This window comes from Trachinotus anak, unplaced genomic scaffold (assembly GCF_046630095.1).
Source record: "Trachinotus anak isolate AG129_WGS33_773 ecotype Australia unplaced genomic scaffold, CSIRO_AGI_Tana_v1 ptg000016l, whole genome shotgun sequence".
Lineage (NCBI taxonomy): Eukaryota > Metazoa > Chordata > Actinopteri > Carangiformes > Carangidae > Trachinotus > Trachinotus anak.
In genome coordinates, this window is record NW_027273867.1 from 17,890,949 (window position 1) to 17,909,657 (window position 18,709).

At 40.8% G+C, this 18,709-nt stretch overlaps 1 protein-coding gene across 5 annotated transcripts in view; it reads left to right on the top strand.

Moving 5' to 3' along the window:
• rbms3 (RNA binding motif, single stranded interacting protein) overlaps positions 1 to 18,709 on the top strand; it is a 265,127-nt gene that overhangs the window by 55,525 nt on the left and 190,893 nt on the right. For 3 of the 5 annotated variants that reach the window (XM_071501325.1, XM_071501322.1, XM_071501324.1), the window contains exon 3: positions 2,722 to 2,943. The exons of 1 other annotated variant lie outside the window; for it this stretch is intronic. In XM_071501325.1, the coding sequence (XP_071357426.1) occupies positions 2,722 to 2,943 (222 nt within the window). Of the gene's footprint in view, positions 1 to 2,721; positions 2,944 to 18,709 lie in introns of those variants that run through there. One more of the 5 variants, XM_071501328.1, reaches the window with a different exon arrangement.

Consider the following 18,709-nt stretch of genomic DNA (forward strand, 5'->3'; position numbering starts at 1 on the left):
GAATAGTTGCGTTTAAGTAGCGGCTGTAGCCATGCAGCTTAATGTACCATACTTGGGCCCTCTCCTTCCTTCTGGCTTTTACATCGGCTGTATAATAAGATGTCTCTATAGGACCTGATAACTTGCATCCGTGAGGCAGAGCTCCAAATGCTGATGTGTTTTTTAGTACAATATATCCTGCCTACGCACAGTTCTCAGATTTTGACCCCATGACTAAGCCTTTCATTTAAGGCCTGAGAGAAAATAACAACTCAGTGTGTTTGAGAAAAGCTGGAGAAAAAACACGCTTGCTTGATTTTTTTTTCTTATAGCTCACGTTTCTTTTTTTTTTCTTTTACATGGTTCAAAACCTGGTGATTCAAAATCAGTCCTTCACATATTTGTCCCTTTTTTTTCTCCAGAACCCACGGTTTTATTACACCAGTGGGCCTCTTTCATGCTCCTCTATGGAGTGTACGCTGTACTGTATAAATTCATTTATCCTGCTTTTGGGGAAACAGCCTCCTCCTGTTTTATATTAACATGAACCCTAAACCTGTCATTATATATTGTATGTATTAGGCTGAACTTTGGCTTACGTTTTCCCCCTCCGGTTCTTTCGTGATGAAGAATACGAGACTGGCAAGCTTTCTAAGCACAGCTGTGAGTCTATATTGCTGCTATCGCTCTCCCTCAGTTTCCCTGTGTGGGATGGCCTCTGACCTCAGTGAAAGTCCTACAGGGACTAAAGGGGATTGTTAATGTTCACTAGTGACGTACAGCTGTGCTTCATTCAAGGTGGTTTGTCTTTGTCTTTCTTTTGCACATGGTAATGAAAACATTGCAGAATGGTTCTCAGATTGCATCATATTCATATGCTTTTGCTCAGGGAGTGAAATCTGAATCAAAGGGATCAGAGTGGCATAAATAATCTATTAAGACCTCCTCATTAGTTAAGAAATAATTATTTTATTTTTCTTCAACATTTTTATTCAATACACTCAGACTAGTGATTATATTAAACACTGGACTCCAGCTGAAGATGGTTTTCATCATCCATTAGTCTCTGATTATTTTGTCCGCTGAATGATGGGCCATGTTAAGCTTTGAGAGGCCATGTTTGTGTCTGAAAATTGCTTGCTTTGGCCAAGCAAAAGTCCAAACCACTAACATTTTCAGTTTACAATGAGGTAAAACAGAGAAGGAGCAAATCCTCATTTGGAGTTGGAAGTGTTTGGGAAATGTTTGGCAGTTTTGCAAAAAAAAAAAAAAAAGACTTAAGGGATTAATTGATTAATTAATTCATTACCCACACTGCTTATCCTTTCTTAAAGGATTAATTGGTTACCAAAGTTTTTGTGAAGTGACTTTATGTTGATTGATGTCTCGAACACACTAATTTTTTCAGCAAATAGTGTCTTTAAAATTTAATCTTTTCATGAGCTAAAGCCCAATTCATGGTCACCACATGCGCCTGGCCACGAGGGGTAAATGCTGCCCACACACAGCCCAAAATTTGTGACAATGTGAAGTACAATCACGCCAACTGTGCATGTGCTAATAAAGCAAATCCGACAATTGTGTGTGTTGTATGTGCATGCTTTTTTGTGCATCCTTGGTCTTATTCCCATTAGGCTTGTGCACACACCAGTTTCTTTTTCAGCCAAGTACAATAAAAGGAGCTGTTTTCTAGTGTGCATGTGTGGAACACATTTGTGTTAGACTGACCCCCTATTGTAGTATAGATAGAAGCACTTGTACATAGTCTATTTTGAAGCATGAACAAAGCTGAACAAATAAACAGCCCTATTTCTGCCCATGTGACAATTCATATTTTGTGTAGTCCGATAGCTTTTGATATGGTTTATTTATCTTATGATGTAGGGGACTTAACCCATACAAAACCCCTTAATCCAGCAGTTTTATTTGGAAAAATTAAAAATCACCAAATTTGGAGATACATGGTTTTCTTTGGACAGCAAGTCTACCTCTATGTGACTGACAACCCAGCAAACATTATCTGAATTTACCTGGTGCAGTAACACCTCTAGTTTTGAGACTTAACACAGGTTAAAACCAACTCTAAGTGGCAACCACAGTATTTGCCCCAAGTCTTGTTAAAGTGCAACAGATTGGCATGTTTGCCCTGTGTGTCCTGTATTTTTTTTATCTGTGCTCCAGTGGCCATGACAGCCCAGGTAACCCATCTCAGAGCGGCATAAGCCGGCCTGTCAGCAGATTCAGCCCTGTGTTTCCTGGACCCTGTTGATACCCAATACATAATGCCACACCGGGAAGCCCGTTGCCAGCCCATAATCCAAGCATCTTATCAAACCAATCAGCACTTTTGCAGCGAGAACGCTTTTCGACCGTGACAGGAGGCGGTTTCACAACATCTGGTGCTCTGGGAGAGAAACAGAGGAAGAAAGTGAGTGAGGGTGAAAAGAAAGTGTGAGAACAATCTTGATGCTGGTATGGAGATTTTAGATCAACGCCACATCCTGCTTTCTCTTTGGATACAGGTCAGTGAGCGGGCAGTCAGGTGTCAGTGCCTGCCCGCTGCAGAGGGGAGGCTGCTCGCAGTTACGCCTGTGATATTCTTGTCTGTAACATTTGTCACTGCACTTCCTCACAGTTTCTGTCTTCCTCTCTGTCCCCCGCCCGTACTAACCTCTTTCTTTCCCCTTGTTCCCTCTTTCCATTGCCCTTCTCCACTTTGATCCTGTCCTTTCTTCCCATCAGCCCAGTGCAGCGGTGAGAGGTTACCACAGCAGTAAGGCAGCAGCCGTGAGTTCAAGCCTTGGTTCCAGTTGGACCACTGGTAGCAGTGGTGGTCAAGGGGCCTGGAGTGGCCCCTCCTTCACCCACTCAAGTCTGCAGCATTACCTATCCCACCAACAACACCCGCATCACCACCATCAGTCCACACACACAAGCTACGCCTACTGCCCAGCCCATACAGCTGTGAGTACAACAGATTTCCTCCACCTCCTTGTTAAACGATGTTTCACTCTCTTCTAGCTTGTTTGTTGCTCTCATCTCCGTGTCTTGCTCCTTATTTCTAATCACTCTCTCTCTTGTATCTATTAATGGCTTTTACTATCAGGGAAGCTCTTTCTTTCTTCAACTCCCTCTCCTCCCACCCCTCCCTTTTCTATCTTTTCCCTTTAATCTTTCCCTCTTTCCCACACTCTTTCCTTTCAAGCTCTTAAAGTGAATATCACTTCCTCTCACTATTTCTTCCTCCCTCCCTCCTTCCTCAGCTTTATCTCTTCCTCTCACCCTCTCTCTCTCTCCCTCTCTTCTCTCTGCAACTTAATTTGTTTTCTTTCATCCATCCTCTGCATCGACAGTGCAATGAGAGACTAATTGAGGGAGAGACACTTTTGGACAGCTTCCCTTGTCATTATCCTTGGAATTAATTGCTGTTCTGCAATCCGTTTGATTTGACTTTATTGGTGCGATCTGGTTTTCTAATGTAACATTCGGGGTGTGACTGGAACTCAGGCACGAGCCAAATTGAGGAATTTCATTATCGTCATGTTGAGGTCACAGTCACGAAGCTGGAAACAAAGATTTGGCGGGTTTTTATATCTCACTTTTTCTTCCTCTAATAAATGTATTTACAAGGCTTCACACCAAATCATTCTCTCTTATTTTCCATTACGAAATTCAGATATTCTCTCATCTTACATACACACTACTTAAATTCCCAGCTGCGTATTTGCCAACATGTTGAGACTCCCCTGAAGCGCTTACATGGAACGGGTGAAGAAATTGGATTGGATTTAGATACGATAATCATCACCGTGTGCTGGCTCCTGGTTGCACACTGCATTCCTTTTATGTTATTCCTGTGATATCAAGGTACACATTCATTCAGACGTAGTCGCTTTTCAGTGAGGGGGAAGGAAATTGTCTTTGAGTGCTCGAGCTGTTGTGTGTGCATCATTTTGTTGCAGCATTCCAGTCATAATCACTGTTTTCACTTGTTTTACACGGTTGTCACCATCACGAACACACACCACCATTACCACTGTCATTGCTTATACCACCACCACCCAAGAGAAAGGGGAGCGGGGGCCGTTTCAAACTGTGTTGCACACAAACAGGAAGCAAAAACAGAACATTCCACAGGACAGACATAAACGCTGTGGCTGCGGTTCTAGTTGCGGTGCCGCTCTGTCACATTTGTCTGTCTCACAAAGTTTTTGGGAACATCACAGTCCTTTCCTGTCTGTCCCCGTCATTAGCATCCTCATACACAAGGACCCAGGAGTGACCCGTGATTTTTTTTTTTTCTGAAGCTGGGCTGGTTTTTTTTCCCCCAGAGTTGAACTAACATGAAGCAGCTTTTGTCCTCTGACAAAACATGGTCGTTTCTGAGCAGCAAAAAAAAAGAAAATCTATGATCAGCCTGAAAGATACTCTGAACAACTGAAAATCATGACTTAAATGTTCTTGTGTTCTTGTGAGCCTGCTTGTGTTTAGTTTTACAACAACATTTAAAAAGTTTGTTTTATTTGCTTTTGCTTTTTCTGCTTATTATTATATTGAATAGTATTGTAAGATTTGAACTGGTTTATAGAGTAACTTAGATAAAAACCTATAATTAATGACTTCTCATCTGGTTAGCCTTTGATGTAACTGTGACTGGTGACAAATTTAAGGACAAATCTGAAAAATTAGTGGAAAAACAGGATGACAAAGCCCCCATCCATAGGGAACGAGGGGTCACTGAATTGTGGTGAATATGAAAATGATGTGCTATGGCCTACACCCATCTGTATGTAGTCCAAAGAAAAAAATGAATAAATCCATTAGCAATCACTGTTTATAATACCTTTATAAGCCTGAGACATTCCAGGAAATACACATGGGATGCATCACAAAGCCAGCAGACAAAAATTTGATAGTGTAAAGAAGAAAAAAATCCCTGAATGGATTTGAAACAGACACACACTGGAAACAATGCATAAACTCGCAACAGACACACTTCTGTCTTGTTTTTTTCCTCTCTGTTGTCCTGTGTGTGTTTTTGTGGGATGTTGGTACTTCTCACAGTACTTGCCTAACCCATCTTGGTTACAGATCACTGTAGGGTTATCAAACGCTTGCCCTCATCTTGACCTTCTGCGTTCACAGCAGAGTCTGCCGGCTTTAACTGGCCTGTTTTCATGGGACAGTGGGGACGGTTGTTTTCTTTTCACCCCTGCAGAAACCAATTTCTCCCCCACTATCATGTCTTCGTCCTGGGCTGTTACAAGTCAACACTTTGGCCTCAAGGAGGATTCACAGTGCCTAGAGATGGCTAATCCCGAGGCTAACAGTAAACAAAGGCTTGGTTCCGGCCTTTGAGTCTGCCTCGTGCATTTTTACAGTTTCTCATTTGCAAACACACACTTTATATGGCACAGAAATTCCCACACTTCACAAAGAAACTAAAGCAACCCTCCCTTTCTATTTTTGCAGTCTCTTTCTCTGAAACACCCCCCTTCTCCTTTGTCATTTTATTGCTTCCCTAAATGCAATTATAATTTCAGGAATATTAGATACAAAAATGCCCGACAGAAAGGGAAGAAAAACAGAACTGATAGCTCAGCATGTGTCTGTCTTCTCGGCTGAGAGAGGTGAGTAAATAAAGGAAAAAAGAAAAGCAAGCGAGGATCCAGCAGAGATCAAGAAGCTTCGCCTCCAGTGGGTTTGTAATTACAATGGAAGCAGATACATTTCCACTCTTAATATGGTGGGATGAAGATCCCTCAGGGAGGAAGGTGGTATGACAAAACAGCAGTGGAAAAAGTCACGTAGAAGTCAGGAGATGTGACTAGAAAGAGAGTCAGAGAGAGAGAGATTGTGTTACTTCCTGTGAATATGCAATGCTAACTCCTACAAAATACAGATTTGCCTTGCTAAATACATTTCTGTGGAAAGATAATTGCTGCCTGCATTTTGTTTAGTGGCACTCCTTTTTTCCCAATCCAGGAAGTGTGATATCCGTACACTTCACCGAAGTCATAGGGAGGTAGTTGAGGTGGATGGTTTGTGGTGCAAAGCACAGCAGAGACCAGGGTGCGTTTGATTAAGTTTGATTAAGTACATTTACAAAGTCAACCCATCACAATGTTGACTTTTTTAGCCATGCTGGTGGAATGGCACAAGGGGTGGCAAAGTCAGATAGTCAGCCTTTTATTTTGGTTAGCTCAACAACTACTGGATGGATTGTCATGAAATTTGGTACAAACATTGTCAGTGGCAAAAAAACAAACCAAAAAAAAAACATCAAGGATTTTCCCCTTCTGCCACCGTGACGTTGACATGACTTCAATTGGTTGGATTTTAGTGAAATGTCTTGAAAACTATTGGATGATTTGCCATGAAATTTGGTACAGATATCCCAGTGGCTTTGATGGCTCCAAGGACGGCTATAGCCTTGACTGTGACTAAGCCTCATGTTATAGATTTTCTGGTCTGGTCTGAGAATTGATCACAAGCGTAGTGGCAAAGAAAACAAAACATTCTGTGGAGATACTTTGCAGTAATTGGTGTGATGGAGCCCATTTATGGCTGATAGCAATAATGGTGGACATACAGTGTCAGGTAAAGTATTGACATAGTAAAAAGAATAACCACTCTGCTCAAGGAGTTTTGCTCTTGGAATATTTGATATGCAGCTTCCAGCTTTGAGAAATCTTCTATCTACATTTTTGGACCCCACTGTATGTATATAGTACTTTTTTAATGTATTCTCTTCTGTCACTTTAATTGCAATCCATTTTCACATTGCAAATATTCTTTCTTTCCCAAAAGCATACTTTTAATGAGCTACTCCTTTGCAGTGCATATGACAGTCCACACAACCCCATAGCAAATATTGTAGTCTTTTATTGCTTTTATCTATGTTCTGTCTGGGATTGTACATAGATAATGGTCCATATTAGTGTTAGTTACCATATAATTTTATTTTCAAGAAGGGCTTTAAATAGTGAAGAAATATGCATCACCACTTTAAAAACGAAATTCACTTAGACTGATACCCATGCTTCATTGATCTTGTCATCAGTATAATGTTCTTAATTTGCCTCAAAAGCAAGTTAATGTTTGTAACAAAGGATTTTTGTATGAATATTTTACATTCTTATCAAGTCATGTTACAGAATACAAACACATTCTCTCCCCAACACCTAGTTTATTTCCACTGCTATTGGCAAATGTGTGCTTCCTTTCCCTTCATCTCCCTGCGTGGAACTCGCTGAAAACCTGACCCTCATTTTGACCGGGATTGCTATAGAGGTAATCAGACATGTCTTTGTGTGTGGGTAACCATCTCCTGCAGGGGCTCAAAACTGAATTGTGTGACGGTGGGAATGGTGGCTGGCTGGTGGTTTAGCTTTAGCATTAAATCTCGGATTGACTGAGAAGAGATAAATTGGAAGAGGTAATTCTCGCCGCCGACCTTAGCATCTAAAGATGAGACGTTCATGAGCAAGCCACCTCCTTGTGACTCCTCCATATGTGTGTGACTGCACGAGTCAGTCAGACATGAGCATGTGCTCTTAGTCAACTTTCTTCGCTTCTATAAACACATTTTTTCTATCTGAACCCTAGAGCTGTTTCATTTATGATGGTATGCTTCCTCTGTCAACAGATTATCTCCAAAGTGCTTAATATCCAGATGTTTCCAACATTGCTTCAATCATCTTGGTCTCCTCAGTCCAGATATTACTCATGTGTGCGATAGTGTTTCATTATTGTGCATATTAGATGTTCCTGGAAATCACTGTCTTGTGTCATTTGTTGTGGCCTAACAGTTGTAGTGGACTACTCAACTGTATACAGCTAGGAGGAATTGCATTCCCATTGTGGTCTACTTCAGCTAATTGCATCCATGTTGTGTGCTAATAACCAGGCTAATCCGAGCACAGGCAGATGTGAGTGTGTTTGTGTTACAGAAAGCAAGAGCAGAAGTTTGTTGGTCCCCTGGTCTTGTTGAGACAAGATATATGTGGAGAGTCTGGGGGTGAATTCTGAACTCAAAGGCCACCCTGCATTGCGTCTATGTACTGCTGCAGAGTTCATCTCTCTTCATAACATACAGAGACACACACACACCTACACATGTGCTGCTAGCTTTTCTCTCCAGTAGGATAACAAATACTCCAGTGCTGGGGAATTGGCTGGCTGACTGTTTCCATATGTTATCCTTTACTTCTTTATGGTCTTATCAGGCACTGATAACAAGACACATTTTTCTCCTAATGAAAATATTTGAATGGGTTATCGTCTGAGGACATGGACTTCCCTGTGAAACCTTCAATTTAATCTAGAGGTGTCGCCCAGCAAACTCTGGTTGTTATCTCATTAAACTTGCCAAGCACACCCTGGCCAATCATTTAGTCAATACAAGCCTGCTAGTAGGGATTCCCAGCACATCTCCAGATTCACAAGGTCTGAAAACTCAGAGAGGAGGCAGAAAAAATAAGTGATAATCAGAGAGAGAGATGAATAGACAGGAATAACAAACAAGACAGAAAGTGAAAGACAAAAATTAGCAAAGTATTATTATCAAAGGCTGATTGCAAAGTACTGTTCTGTTGTGTCCTTTTATGGTACAATCAATCAAAGATAGGCTTTAGCTATCACAATGATAGCCTTGGTTTGTTTACATCTGACAAGAATAAGTAAATTAACAACATGAATGAAAAATTATCAAATTTTTCCAATTTATTGCATATTCATTAGGTGTTGATGTGACATAACTCCATCCTACCAACTCACCTTTTGATCAGTCTGCCTTTGTGAGGCCCGGGCTCTGGCATAACCCTTGGTGTTGTGATTTGCTTAATTAGCCATAACTCACAAACACCCATTTACACAGGCTGACAGATGACACAGTCAGTTAGCCGAATGAATGGCCTGCCTGCTGGCAGCGAGAGAGGACTCGTCCGCTGGCTGATGGCCTGTACGAGGAAAGTAAAGCTAGTTATCTGCAAATTGAAGAGGAAAGCAAAACGGTCTGACAATTGAAAGTGTGAACATTATGATAGAAGGAAAGCAGGGAGTGGAGGGGGAGCAAGGATGTTGTGGACAAACTATAACCATGAGAAAAGTTCCAACTTATATTTTATTTTTGATGAATTCTTAAAAGAAATACTCCATCCAAGAGAAGATTAGGTATGAATTCCCGGTAGCAGAGGCAGCAGATGCCTTTGTGTACTGTACATGTGTGGTGCGGCTGCGAGAGCCTCGCGGAAGCTTTGTGATGAAGTACGTTAGCTTATATTTTAGAGTCTGAGTCTCTTTCATCAGCCCTTGAATGAAGAGCACTGCTCATTCCCCAAATACTGCAATGATTCATCTTTGCCATGAGCTAGAATGGGCTTTGTCTCAGTAATTAATTTAGCTCTCGGGACAGCAGTTGGAATGAGTCGTGTCTTCAAGGCCTAATTAAAAGAAGATTGTCAAACATATTCTAGGTCACACAGCTCAGAATCTCCAACCATTTAGGAGGGATTTTTAGGCACCGCCACCTCGTCCTTCATGGACCGTTTTGCTGGCTGATAGAATGTGGGTTACTGAGTGAAAACAAATGCTTTTATTTGCTTTGTTGATTTCTTCAGGCACCACTTGAACATTGAGACACTTAATGCTTTGTTTATTATTGGTTGCTTGAGTCAATAACTCAATCCATTTATGGCCTTGTGCCTTAAATGTCTTTGTCTCTGTCTGAGGATGGTTTGTTTTAAATTGCCAAGAAATCTCAGGATTCCTTTTTTGTGGAAAATAGCCACACATTTCCCTTCTTGTATTCAGCTGTGTGAGGATGAATACCTTAGGTTTAAGATCACTTTCTCTAAAACACAGATATTGGCACCACATTCATCCTAACACATCAGCTGTGATACTCATTTTATTGAACCAGTCAGGCTGACAGACTGACAGGCAGGAAGTGTCTATCTTATCTGTCCTCATAATGAGAATCAATGACTTTAGTTACAGGCACAGAATGGCTCTAACAGTACACACACTTACACACACACGCACACGCGGTCTGAACAATTAAGCGCGAGCTGTCGGGCTTAGTGCCTGGGTCCATTGTAAGCGCTCTAAACCTGTTAGACTGTGACAGACCATTAAAAGGCTGCCAAGGCCTCCTTAATTTGCTTTAACAGTGCACACTGAAGCAGAGTGACTGAGTGCCACGAGTGTGTCTCTGTGTACGAACCTTCATTTACTTCTTATGACACTCCATTGCCAACCATCCCTGCTGTCTACACACAAAAAACACACACACACACACACACACACACACACACACACACACAGTTTGACAGTATCAACACCTTCTAGTCACTGAAATAACTCAGCCATTTTTATTTTAGAATTATCATATAATAGCCAGTTTCTGTTTATGTAAGCAAATGCATCGAACCATTAAAACCTCTACCAGCATTAATGTGTTTTCAGAGTCAGAATTTTTTTTTGTTTTGGAAATTATTAGGAGCATAATGTAAACAACAGTAATTATCTTGGCATTGGAAGGTATTTCTAAAATAAATTAAAGTTGGTCTCCCCACTGCTTGTCGCTTTATATATTGTTAATATAGCCATGACTATTCTGCAGTATTGTAAAATACAAAACCTTCACATTTGTCATCATTACCATGAAAGTTGTCTGTACTCTTGAAGAAATGTTGATCAGTTTTTGGGCTGCAGCTGTCCTGGTAGACAGTGACGGTGCAATCTGGTAAGAACTGTCAGGGAAGTGGAAATTACATGTTTCACACCTTAATTGTATTTTTCACGCATTGAAAACAACAGCATAAGCCCAGTAGATCACACTTTTCTAACTGGTGTTTTTCCAGCTTTTGCTATATTTGATTCGAATAAATTACTTTTTCCACAGAACCTTACACTGACGTTTTGGCTGTATTTGTATTTGGGCTGAGGCAGTTCATACAAGTGATGACCAAAAAGGCCAAATAACAAATATTAAAAAAAAACCCCACAGAATTTCCCTGTGGAATACTGTTGACTGCTGACTGGATTCAACCCAAACTAACATGGTCATGATGACAAAGCACTTTGTTTGTAGGGAAACCTTGTTGCACAATACCAGTCAGAACATGTGGAACAACTCATTTTTCCAGCTGTTATTTATATTTACATAATTCACTGTCTCAGTGTTTCTGAAATTAAAGCATAGAACAAACAATTAGAGATTTTAAAAACACTTGTTGAACTAAATTTAAACTACATTTTTTACTCATTTAGCAGCCTAACGTGCTTGTGACATTAGTTCTACCTAATATTGTTCAGAAAAATTGTCCCAACACAGTAGAAGCTGTTCCCACAAATGTGTTGCTTTGCTTTCACCTTCTGTCCAGTTCATCCCAGACCAGCTCCATGGGGTTAAAGTCTGGAGACTGCGCTGCTCTTCCACCATGTGAAGCTACCGTCTGGTTCTGTTCTTCTAATGTTTTGGGTCATTATCTTTCTGCAGGACAATCTCCTGGCCAACCAGTCTGTCTTCCTTTGTTACTTCCCCTTTTCTCACTCTTCTGATAGCAACATGCAGTGCTACTTCCTGCAGTACAGTATTGTCCTAATAATACCTCAGAGGGTGTAGTAACACAGTTTGTTCCAGCGCTGCCTTTGTACAGACAGAGGGTTTATCAACAAAAGTTGGCATACCGAACCTTCAAGGCTTCTTTTACTTTCATCTCTGCTGGAAAGCTGTAAGATAACCCATTTCTCAATCCAAAAAATACTGTTTTCTATTAAATTTACATGATTTTTCAGTTTTTTTGGTGACATAACCATGTTTTTTTTTCACCTTGTGCAATCTACCACTTACCTTTGTACCATGTAAGGTTTTTCACTGGACTTGAACTGCTGAAATTTTAATAAAAAAACTGGAAAAATTGAGGTGTTGTAAAACATTGGACTGGTAGTGTATTTGACACTTCTAAATGAATGCTTTTTGGGCGGATGTTTCACCTAGCAGGCATTTCCTGTCGTGACCAGAGCTTGGCGTTCTCCACCATTAGGAATTAAAGGCCCCGGCCGCAGAACCCTGAGTGCCAGACCACAGGAATATCCAGAATCTGACTGAGCTTCCAAGCCTCCACATGTTTCATTTCCTATTTCACAAGAGCGGGCGGTCCATGCAAATTCCTGGCTGTGGTATTCCACCAGTCTTCATTTAGCAGCGGTTCGTGGTTGATATTAGATGTTGGACACAATGGGAGATGTTAGAGTGTGGATTAGGAAGGGTGCTGGCAGATCTTTCTGGGATTTAAATGGGTGTCTTCTCTTGTTCAGATCATGTGGACTGTCATATTTACATGTCATTGCTGCCTTAGTGCTGTTTCTTGGCCGTGTTTAATGGCAAATTCGGAGTGTCTCATCTGTGAAATCGCTCTTCAGCAAATCAGTTTGCACCTGTTACTTTCTGTTCAGGTGATTAGTCAATGACAGGGTGGAGCAGGGGAACATAAATCACACATCCTGAGCTGTAGATGTGACCTTAATTTCTAATGTTTCACTCTGATCATGCCTTGGTTTTCAGCCACACACACACACACACACACACACACACACACACACACACACACACACACACACACACACACACACAGACAGACATTCGTGCACAGATGGGTTTTCATATATGGATGCCTTGGGCTGTAGTATTGGCTTTAAAAACAACCATAACATCTGTAAAGCATTATGGCTGATTATACTGGTCCTTCAGTGCAATCATGCAATATGGGCATGAGCGATGGCTGAACTTGAACCTTATGGGAAAGAAGGAGATGATGAGCCCTCTATGATTCTAATGAAGCCTTGAGGCCCACAGCTACATGCACACTTTAACACAACCTAACACATTAATTTCACACAGTCATACTTTCTTATTTACGTACTAGTGAAGACCTTGCATTAAGCTGGAACCTTTAGCCTAAAAGATTCTCCCTATAGTAGTTGAACACAACTATGTGGGATATACGTTACATTTCTGGGTCCATTCTGTTCTTTGTTTGTATTCTTATTTTAATTTTCATCTTGAAAACCAGATGTATCTTATAAATGAATCACACTGCTCGACTCTTCTTGTTTAAGAGGCCGTGGCGTGAAACATTAATTTGAACATCAGGTTTTGCAGTGAGTACCACAGAATCAAAGAGAAAATGCTTCTTATTAGATTTACTGAGTTGTAGCGCACACAGGAATTCACTGTTAGGGAAAAAGCACAATTCTCTTAACTGATGTTAGCAACGTTAGTCCACTTAGCCTGCAGGGCACTCTGGAGACTCAGTGTAAGTGGTTGTGCCTATTAAATTTTCTTAGTATGAAAAAAAAGCAAACTTATGCTTTGAACTTTTCTGAGGAATACTGTCTGTTTCAGTCTTTATCAAATCTTTATCAAATAAATCATGTGTGGTATTTTATCAGTGGCAGAACACAACATTGAAAGTTCATCTCTGTTATTACAGTTGTTTGCCCTGCAGACAGGGTTTTTCCTGACTCGGCAGGAGGCGATGGTGGCACCAGAACTCTGACCTATTGAGTTTTATTTCATTAATTATCTTTTATTGGAAAGTAATTTTAAGCATGCAACACGTTCCAAGAGGATGTACATGGGCCCTTTGCTGAAGTGATTTTACAATGCCTAAGCGCTTAACAATGTAGTAAATCAATGAATAATATAAAGTGTTCTTACAGTATGATAAAATGTACCATATAAGAAATACCAGACAATGGGAAGACCTGTACAATGCATTGAAATACAACAGTAATAAACCCTACCTTTATCAAGCTTGTTATAGTCATAATCCCTTTAGAAGGTGCAGTGTGTGCTGCTGTTAGGTTGTGTTGTACTGAAAGCTGGTTCTAATATTTTGCTCACCTTTCTGTTTTTCTGTCAAAGGTGCATTGGTAGAGTGGTCACAGGTCATGTAAGACAGATTCAGGCTATACTTGATTAGTATCTTAAGTAGTAATCATTATCTTTGTGTGGGGTTGAAGCATTAACTAGATTTCTTCAAGAGTGCCATACTACCTAGCAAGCAAATGCTTTGTTAAAAACAGTGTTAATGGTTACTATTCAGGAGTTTAATTTGAAGTGTGTAAAGTAAAGAAGTGAAGTGAAAGTGTAATAATGGTGAGGGACGCTTTTTTACTGCAAAGCTGCACATGTGGGGGTTAGAAATACTATAAATCTCAGTATTTAATTACCTTTAACTGCAGACTTTGGTAGCAGTTCCATTGAATATATGTGCGCTTTCATAAAAATTAGACTTTTTCAGTCATAATTACATCTTGGATGTTCAGATGAACCCTATTCACAAGTGGGGAAACTGGTAATTACGGTAACTTTGATATGCCGAGAACGTGGCATTAGTACAAGCCAGACATTACACGTATCCCTCACTAGTGGTAAGAATACAGAAGACACAGTTTCTGCATCCAAAAAAGTGTAGTTGTTTGTGTGTAATCAGCATCGCAACATCACAGGTTTACTAGTGTGGCTTTAAACCTTTACTCATGTCTCAGTAACACCACTTTTCTTTTTTATCAATGGCAGTAGATTAAAAATACAGACAGGAAATGGAATATAAAAAGGAAGAATGGCTGAATCTATGTTTTTGTTGCTTTATCTGGTTTTGCCGCTGAGCTAAGCTGCCAGGGTGTTTTTGATTTATTTAACAGCAGTGTTGTTTTTGAAAGTTCCACTGTGTGTTGTTTTGGCAGCAGAAATGTTGTGCTTGAACAAGTCTTGTTTGAGGAAAGAGCTTGATTGTTCACGTCTCTGTTGGCTCTGTCAAGCCTTCTACAGAGACAGACATAAAGTAAAGGCACACATTATTGCACACTTTGTTGCAGCTATAAAATAGTGCGGCTTAATAGGACGAGGACCACAAAGTATCTGACCTTCAGTACTGACAAGTGTAACAGTTTGTTAGCTGTTCTCAAAGTGTTATTTAATATTGCTGCATTCTCTGTATCGCTGTTCTTCTAACTGTATCATGCACTGTCTCTTCCCTCCCTCTGACAGTAAACAATTAGTTGTTGTGAAAGGTAGACCCTGTCTATAACACCCTCCCTCCATTCGTTCCCTCCCAGCAGTCAGCCTTGGTTGTGTGAAAGGTGGAGGGTTTGTTGCAGACACTTTGCTCCGGTTATTTGTTGCACTTTGATGACTTCAGTACTACTAATTATAGAGGCGCCGCCATGGAGGCAGTCTCAGAGTACATCGCCCTGGAAGTCTTACACTCACTGATATCTAAATTGTACCCAGTAGAGCTGCACCATAATTTAAATGTTCTTAATCATCTAGCACACATTTCCTAGTACCTCAGTGCCATCTGGCTGTATTACACCATGATAATGTTCCAAAGAATGAGCTGAATGTCAGAGAGATGCTACCAATTTTGAGTTGCACTATAATGGATGTAAAGCAAGCCAAGTATGCTTAAAGAGAGTGCACTACACTTACTGAAATTGCAGAGTTAGCTTATGAAGGCGTATCAGACTTACTGGAAAGCACACACTATTGTGCCCATTAATTGTGCAAGAATCCGCAATCTAAACTTGAATAGACAAATAGACCTCAGGCTCTGATGATCTAATTACACTTCTGGCAATTGGGAGAATCACTGTTTCATAAATTGAAAGAAGAAAAGCTTGAATGTTTTAGCATTTGGTGACAGTTGACATGTGTCTCAGGCTATCAGAGTCAGCTATGGTAGCTATGGTTACCTGTCACTCAATTAATTAATCCAGGCTTTCTCCCCTTTGTCCACATTTGGCTTTTCTAGGGTCACTAACCCCCAGCATTATGAACTGAAATCCAAAACATCATTTCACAAACCAATGGGTGATATTGCAGGGTATTATTTAAACTTGGAATATTTTTATTTTTTATTTTTTTTTACCTTTACTGGGCAGCATAAAAAAAGCTGTAAACACAACACTAAACACTGGATCATTTTTCAAGAGTTGCCTGTTTATACATCAAGCAGATGTGGAGCAACATTAGAATTCATTTTGGAATATTTTGTCTGGCCCCCGAACCTATGCAAGTCCATAATTAACTCTCCTTTTAATTCAGATTTTGTTCTTCACCAAAGGGAAATATCTGGATCTCAAGGTACCGAATGCTCCACTATGTCCACCAGCTAGTCACTAACTTTGTCTGTCTGTCCTTTGGTGCTGGGCTCTTTAAAGCTACCCGCTGCAGCCAAAACTACACAGAACAAGTGAGAGTGATGCAAAACAGTAGAATGCAGAACCTTCAGGCTGAAAAACCAAAACAAGCTGAGCTGAAAGACAATACAAATGTGGGGTGATGAGCCACTGTCAGTATCCCCTTTCACACAGAAGTGGTCATGTGATCTGTTGTAGATAAAAAGATAAAGTTAAATGATCACGAGGAAGAAGCTGTTGCAGTAGTTGCACGAGTGAACTGTAATGAAGCAAAAACAAATCCCAGTGGGTGACACGCCAGGTGGTTGCCAGTGTGGTCGGGGTCAACGACCTTCACCTTTTCACTGTTTAAATCAAAAAATAGTCGGAATGGCAATTCTGAATGGAGCCAATTCTGTCCGTTTCTATGCTATGGATGTATGTGTTTTCTGTTACGTTAAAACAAATGCACGTGCAAAGTGTCTTGTCTTTTAACTCAGTGTTATTTTGTCCTGAAGCTTGTCTCCTCCGCTCTCTCTCTCTGTTTTCATTGTCTCCTGGGCTTCATGCTTTGCATGCAGAGGATGAGACACCGGAGGAGGTTAAGAGAGGAGCTGGAATGGAGTTCTGCTCCATTTACCACCCTGAAATATTCCTCTTAGAACGACACACTCTGTTTTCTCTCCCTCCTTACTCTCTGCACTGTTTCTCACTCTGCCTGTCCCCTCCCTTTCACTTCTCATCTGTGTGTGACATGTGGTCATTTCACTTCATTCCAGGATGGCTTAGCAGTGCTCTAAAACATTGCTGCTGTCCTCCCATCCCATCCTGCTCAATTGCAGGCAGCATTGAGCTTCATAGGCCTTTACAGATCTTTTCCTGCTGGCTGTAACTCTTTTCCCAGTCTCCAATCTCTATCTGCTGTGGGCAGAACCTTCAGCACCTCCCTGTTATTACTTTACTATTTCACTCTTCTACCTGTGTGCCACTGACATGCATGCCCATGAACACAAGTAATCACGCACGCCTGCAGGTACACACACACACACACACACACGCACCAGATATAATATCACATATACCACTACTATACCGTCAGTTTCTTGTTTATGTAGTTTGTAGTTGAGATTATTTTGGATGTATTTTTGAATAAACCTTTCAATCACAGATGCTCTTATTTTGTAATGCATGAGCACCCTCAAACAGAAAAAAGCAGCACAAAACTGACAAGAATGAACGACTGTGCAGTTGGATCTGCTCAGGGCATAGCCACAATGAATAAACCAAGATGCACATGATAGACTCAGAGTGCTGTGATGAAGCTTTGATGGGCCTCTTTCCATATCTGTGAGCTCTGAGTCCTTTTTGTCTTTTTCTGTGGGGTCTGACTTCTTCATATACTGAAGAATGTAGATTTTGAATATTTTGGCTTAGCAGGTCCACATGGAAAATATGTATTGTTTATTATGCAGAGATTTTCTTGGCATCATCTCTTCCTCCCTTATTCTGTCTCTTGCAGTGGGAGTCTAGCTGGTTCACAGAAGGACATGTCCAGCTTTCAGTTGCAGTTTATATGTTATATTAGGGTTAGCATGAGGTTGCACTGGAAGTCTAATCTCAGAGCTCCGCTGGGGTGTTTTCACCTTTGGTGTCAGTTTAACCTTGACCCTCTTGTGAGCTCTGAATTTCCTCAAATGTTTTGCTTTGCTTACTATTTTCACATACACACACATACACACAGTACACTTACTGGTGCTCATGCCAGCACGCACATATTTTCTCTGAATCACGTTAATCAGGAAATTAGTTGGTAGGTTGTTTATACATTTGGAATCGAGATCTAGTAAGTGTACGCAATTAACTCTTTTAGGTCTATTGCCTGTCCCTTGTTGGGTGTAGTAAGGGGTGCAGTGAGTCATTTTTACTCATGCACGTCTGGTCTCATATTTCCTCCCCATTAGGCCTGCATTGCTCTCCTCTGTGTTGTGATAGAAGCTAATGACTCACTGGAGATCTGCCTGGTGTTTATCAAATGTCTCAGTGCAGGGCTGGTGGTCCAGAGCCAGTTTGGCCTTTTCACAGTATTATGAAAGTATGAGATAAACAGCCAAAGCCAGGTGATGAGACCATCATATATAAAGAAATAAAAATAAAGAGAGGTACCGGGCAATGATATCTTGACCATATCACTTTGCTCTTTGCACTGTGTAAAATGATACTCTCAGAGGGGGAGTGTGTTGAATTACCTCAGGCTGTCATCCGTTAGCACACTGATAGGACTGTATTAAGCTCTATGTGTCAGAGATGTGCTGAACTTACACACAAATTGTTAAGATGTCTCCTCAAATCGTGTAGAAACAGGGGGGGGAGGTTGGTGTTTGGTAATGTGCTTCGTCCATGTTTGTACCTGCTGTATTTCTATAAGTCTGGTCAGCTTCTCAAATTACAATGTTTCAGGAAGAAGGCTTGAATGGATGCCACTGATATGTGTCCAAGCGCGACAATTTACAAACACAATAATACACCTTTACTTTCAGCT